The sequence below is a fragment of the Lygodium microphyllum genome, chromosome 2, assembly GCF_053477565.2.
Source record: "Lygodium microphyllum isolate KBCC chromosome 2, Lygodium_microphyllum_v1.1.10, whole genome shotgun sequence".
Classification (NCBI taxonomy): domain Eukaryota; kingdom Viridiplantae; phylum Streptophyta; class Polypodiopsida; order Schizaeales; family Lygodiaceae; genus Lygodium; species Lygodium microphyllum.
Window position 1 is genome coordinate 22,722,492 of NC_141136.1, and position 5,895 is coordinate 22,728,386.

General features: G+C 39.0%; 1 protein-coding gene across 1 annotated transcript; it reads right to left on the bottom strand.

Moving 5' to 3' along the window:
- Positions 1–3,038: 3,038 nt before the first annotated feature.
- On the bottom strand, positions 3,039–5,476 carry LOC148039538 (caffeic acid 3-O-methyltransferase-like). Its single transcript, XM_087665178.1, has 4 exons — positions 4,537–5,476; positions 4,254–4,321; positions 3,841–4,163; positions 3,039–3,304 (listed from the first exon to the last, which is right to left on the bottom strand). Exons 1-4 carry the CDS (start codon positions 5,321–5,323, stop codon positions 3,229–3,231), a joined length of 1,254 nt encoding a protein of 417 aa, XP_087521304.1. The 5' UTR covers positions 5,324–5,476; the 3' UTR covers positions 3,039–3,228.
- Between the last annotated feature and the right edge of the window lie 419 nt (positions 5,477–5,895).

Below are 5,895 nucleotides of genomic sequence, written 5' to 3' on the forward strand. Positions count from 1 at the left end.
TCATCATGAGAACTATGTCTTATTATTTAACTATTTAACCATACAAAGAATCATCATTTGCTAGACACAAAAGAAATATAGCAAACATTAAATTGGTTAAACATCATACCCTTTCCTAAATTGAGCTATGTAAAACATATGCAAGTTATCAAAAAGGTTCACCATGATGTAAAGCCTTTTGTGAAGATCGTAAGTCATATTGCCTACCAATTCTACCTACGACCAAAATGCAAATTGCTATATCTTACATTGCTCAAAATGAATTGCATTGAAAAATGATTCATTTCATGATATGTCTCTGTATTTGTAGTATCTCCTTATCATGATGACATCATCGATCAAATGAACATCTTAAAAATATAGGATGCATGCCTTGTGGAAAACGATCTTAGGAGATTTACGACATGCTAGCAAACCACAAAATTTGGCATCTTTGCCCATGTGGTAACCTGAGAATTATGGCATATATATCCACATGAATAAAGGTAAGCATGATTTCTACTTTGCTTGTGGTAGGAATTATTTTTATCAAAACCATGACTTGTGGGTTTTGCGTGTTTTGCGAAAAATTATTATATCATAATATTTTTTGGTTTTCTTCCATATTTTGGAGAAAATGCAACATGGAAAATCAATAACAAACAAAATCAAGCACTTTTTTCAATCATTTTTCATAAAACAAAAGAACCACTCACTTACGCATAGAAGTTGTGATTCTGAGGCTTGTACCTCATAGACGGGAGGCCGCTGACACTTCTTTGCCGTTGATGCACTCTCTCAGCCCAATCTACATCCTCCATTGCTCCAACATCATCATTTAGTCCAGATTCTTCATCACAACCCTCCCCTTCTCTCTTGAATTGATGCATATGAACAACCGCAAAGACGAGAGAGGAGAGACGAGAGAGAAATACTAGAAAACCAGATTTTGAAATCCTCCATAAAAATTAGCAAAATCACAGTCATCTTCTTCCTCTCTTTGCCCTGATCTCTCTCTCTCTCTCTCTCTCTCTCTCTCTCTCTCTCTCTCTAAACAGATGTGAATCAGAGAGGCATCTATCAGATCTTGAGAGGACCCAAAAATTTTTTGCATCCCCCCTCTCATCAAATTTTTATTAGTTTAAGCTTCTTTTAATAAACCTAAGATCTTTCAAATAACCGATTCAACCTTTTGTGTTCGCACTGTCCTACAAGTGGATATTTTGATTTTGGATGGGCGAACCGACTCGTATTCAAGATCCGTCTAGACAACTAGCTTCACAGCATCAAACTCCATCATCTTGGCCTTCGTTACACACTTTTTGGCTCCCGAATCTAGTAGCTGTTTTTTTACACTAAACCTTGCGGAGATTCAATGGGGGTTAAATGACCTCCGATCAACAAATCAAGACTTGCGTTGGATTCCTGATGTCAAAATGCATCCAGGAAAACTCAAGCTCAGCTATCCACCAATGTTTGGTTTTTCATGAAAATTTGATCTTTGGCACTTTCTGTGCACTTCTTGCTCTCCAAAATGGCCTCAAATGCTTCAAGCATGGCTCAAAATCGGCTCCTAAAATCCAACTCTCATTAGCAACCACAAGATAGGGTGACTCACCCATTGAATCCCACGAATAGATCTACACATGCATAACCACAAAGAGCATCAAGTTAATACAAAAAATACACAACAAAATAGTCCACAACTCTCATCCTATCCCCTGAAAAAATCAAGGCATGAAAATCCACAAGGGATAAGTCCAGCATAATCTAATAGAAATCCAGAGCAAGTCTCTAACCAACTGCTCGAACACGGACTGGCTAAAAATTCTATCAAAGAGATCATCCTAGTGGTGATCTACTACCTACCTAACTTAGGACAACTGGACCAGGACCTCCTACTAGGCGAGGACTCATGTAGCTTGGTCATCATATGTTTCAATCATGGAACATTATTTAGCCAATATAGCTAGAAGGGTGCTAGAGTTGTATGCCCTACTATCCAAAGAAAAAAAAATTATGTGACCATCACTATTTGCAACATAAAATAACCTACAACCATCACTATTTGTATTGCAAAATACTCTTCTATAATTGTCGATATCTACATTGTGAAGTGTTTCTATATATAGTGATATAAATAATGGCGCAAATAGCAATGGATCTATAGAGACACATATATCATTGTTTATAGTGATGATGGGGGTAATTTTCTACATTAATAATTACCTTGCTTTGAACATCGCTGTGGGATCTATATATTGTAGTGACATAACATAACAAAAAGAAAACCAACCACTAAAGCTATCAAATTTAATTAATACATCATAACCCAAAACCTGGTGCTTCTATGATGACTTTTCACCTTCATAAATCTTATTTGCACACACACACATACACACTCACACACACACATACACACACACACACACACACACATATAGAGGTCAAAGAAAGATGAGTCTAAAGCTTACAATCATCACTACAATGGAAATTTACATTGATTTGTGCATCATGTTGTGATGACTATGTGGTGATTAACATACTTTTTCCACATTTAGTTTTCACAAAAGAAATAGGTTGTTTATCATAAATACCAAACTAAATGCACTTGAGAAAAATTAAAAAGACCACATGTGAAAACAATGGCCTAGACTTTGGCTAAACATGATACAAATCTCATTGAGAAAATTACAAATCAATATTTTTTACTCCATGATATCACTAATAATGCTAGCTACACTTGCTCCCTTTTGAGCTCGCAAGAATCGAATTAGCATGACAACTTAGATGGTAAAATGTATGTGATATATATTTCTCCTATTTTAAGAACAATGATCTAAAATAAGGGGCATGCCACATCTTTATAGAGATTTCAAGCTTAACTTGCCTAACCATAATGTAAGGAAACTAATTTAAATTTTAATCCCCTTGTGATAAATGGGACATGGAACATGTAGAGAGGTAATCAATTGCCCATCCAAAATAAATTAAAGGGAAAAAGGAGACATATTTATTCTACATATTTACAATTTGAAAGGTAGTAGGCCAGTAAAACATTTGAATCGCCTCTTTACAAGTCATCACTTTTGTTGAGTATAATATCACTTGGAGTTTCTTTGATGTCCGTGTTGCATGCTTTCTAATAGTGCAATTTATGTTGCCTTTTCCACATGATGTTGCTCCTTTTTGGATCATGATTGGAGTTTTGCAAAGTCTTGTTGGATTTGGCGATGAGACAATCTAGACTTAGCATAAAGGAATGGAGATTATGGAGTTGAAGGCTAGACCACACTCATCTTCGAAATGGTCCACCAAACGTTGACTGTAAATTTTTGAAGGGATTGAGTTGAGAAAAGTTGTTGTTTCTTGGAAAATTACTCGAACACACATATATTTTATGGAGATCCTTAGAATACTTATCAAGATTAAGAAATGACATAAATGTTATTATAACCCTTTACCATAATATTTGTAGAATTGACAAAGTTCAATGCCCTCAAGAAAAAGCACAATGAAGTATCTCAACAATAGCCACATTTTTCTCCATAAATCATGAGCTTTTTCATTATTAAGAAAATGGTAGAATTGAAACGTTTATAAGTATAACATTACTTGCCTGTAGGATAGAACTTTAGGATAGAACTTCTCAGGTGTAAATATCACACGTGAAGATGAGTAGCCTAATAAACTAACACCTTTCTTAACAAAACATATAGTTGAGAGATTTGAAAGGATGCGCCTGAGGAATTTTCTCAAGTTGGAATATTCAAGCTAGATCCCTTTTAGAATATCAAACTAAAGTCCAGAGATATACGAGGGAGTGTTAAGGAGCCCCAACATAAGAAGTAGATAACTCACTTGATTGGTTTGCAACTATACTGTACGTCTTTATACATCTCCATCACACTAAACTCATTGACTTTGCAAATGACTTGGACGTTTAAAAACCCTGCAAGCCGCGCAAGCTCCCTTAGCTCTGTCTCGGTGCGCTCTCGACCTCCTCGAGTGAATAAAAACATCAATTGGTCCCAACTATAACCAAGATGACTATTAACATGAGTGTCAAGTGTGTTTGGCAAGATCACATCCACTACTATCACTTTCCCACTGACTGGAAGGGCAAAATAACAATTTCTCAAGATCTTGATACAATCTTCATCACTCCAATCATGTAGAATCCACTACAATTGTGCATAGTATGTCTTGAGGTTAGTTTTTATCCTTGAAAGCACGGAAAATCATTCTCATAGAGCTAAAGTATGATAGCATACCTTCATAAAAATAGCATCTGCTTGTGGGATGGTATCAAACATGTCTCCAGGTACATGTTCCATGCTAGCTAAAATGAAAGTGGAACCCGTTAGGTTTAGAGTTGAAGCAAAATGGACATGTCGTGAGTTGCTACAATCATACATATACTCGGTCTAGCATAACGAAGGGAAAACAGCAACACAAGCAACTGACACATTGTATGAAACTAGCATGATACTACCAGTTTGAAATAGAAGCACAAGTAGCTCAGTGGTGTTACTCCTAGAGAGTGGCTTGTTGGACCTTGATATGTAGGTGCGCCTTGTATGACGTGCGGTTGATCAAAGTTGATGCCTTTGATGTGAGGATACTTTTCGACAATTGCATTGACGCAAGCCCCAAAACCTCCGCCAACATCAACAATGCTGGTGAGCCCGTCGAAGCCGTGGTACACACGAAGCAGGGACCGCATGAGTAGCTCGGAGTGGTTAATCATAGCAGAGTTGAAGAGCTGGTGGAAATCAGGGTGATCGGGAGCATATGTGAAAAGGTCGTGGCCATGGGTTTCAAAGAAGGAAGACACGCCACCTAGGATAGCCTCAGCGAAATGTTGGCCCGACTCCGTGATGGCTTGGTGGTGGATTATAAGGAAGAGGGGGGCAAGAGATGCGTGCGGATGGTCTTGTATGAAGTATTCGGAAGCAGGGGTGAGGCCATATACTAAGGTTGTGGGGGAGTCGACGAGGGAGACGGAGGAGGTGAGGAGGGAGTGGGAGGCGAGCAGACGGAGGAGGCGGTCCAGAGAAGAGCAGGAAGTTGGGGCGGCGGTAGAGGGTGAGATGTGAGAGAGGATTTGCGATGCGGAGAGCTGCTGGCGGGGGTGATGCTCGGCGAGGACGTCGAAGACCTTCAGCTTGACAGCCGCCAGCAAGCCGAAGGAGACAGCGCTGAGATGAAGGAACCCCATGGCTTTGGACCATGCGGAACAATTAGAACCAGCCTCTAACTCACCGTTGCCATGTGCATCGTGTAATAGCAGCTGGCAGCCGCAGATGCTGCGACCACCCTCAGTGTCGATGTTCAGTTCCATCGACGAGAGAGAGCGCTTCGGAGAAGACAGAAGAAAGAGAGAGACTTGAGAGACAAGAGACAGAGAGCGCGCGCTTCGGAGAAGACAGAACTTGGAAGAAAGAGAGAGACAGAGAGCGCGTGCACGGCCTTTTCTAATTGGAAGTTGGAACACTTTTCTGATTAAGTAAAGCCAACATGTCAAAATAAGATGGAAATCTCGCTAAGGTCCGTCTTGTTTGCTTTCTCGTCATGATCAGCAGAGATGCCAAATTTTAGTTAAATAAATCCGACAGTTCAAATTCGGCAATTCGAGAAGCTCCACAAGCTGAGCAAATCCAAACTCGCTAAGATATACCTTTCAATCTCCAATAATTGCTACTATGACCGCTTCTTTATTTCAATACAAACGAAAGTCTCCATACTACAAACCAATAAATTGATTAGTAGCACAAAATATTTGTGTGCAACATAACATAGTGTATCAAAGCGTTGCCATGTCAATAATTGTAGGTGCTAGGCCTAATGCAAAATAATGAGAAACTTACACGAGAGACGCAATTCATATTTTAGTTTCGAAGGTCATTGACTAAT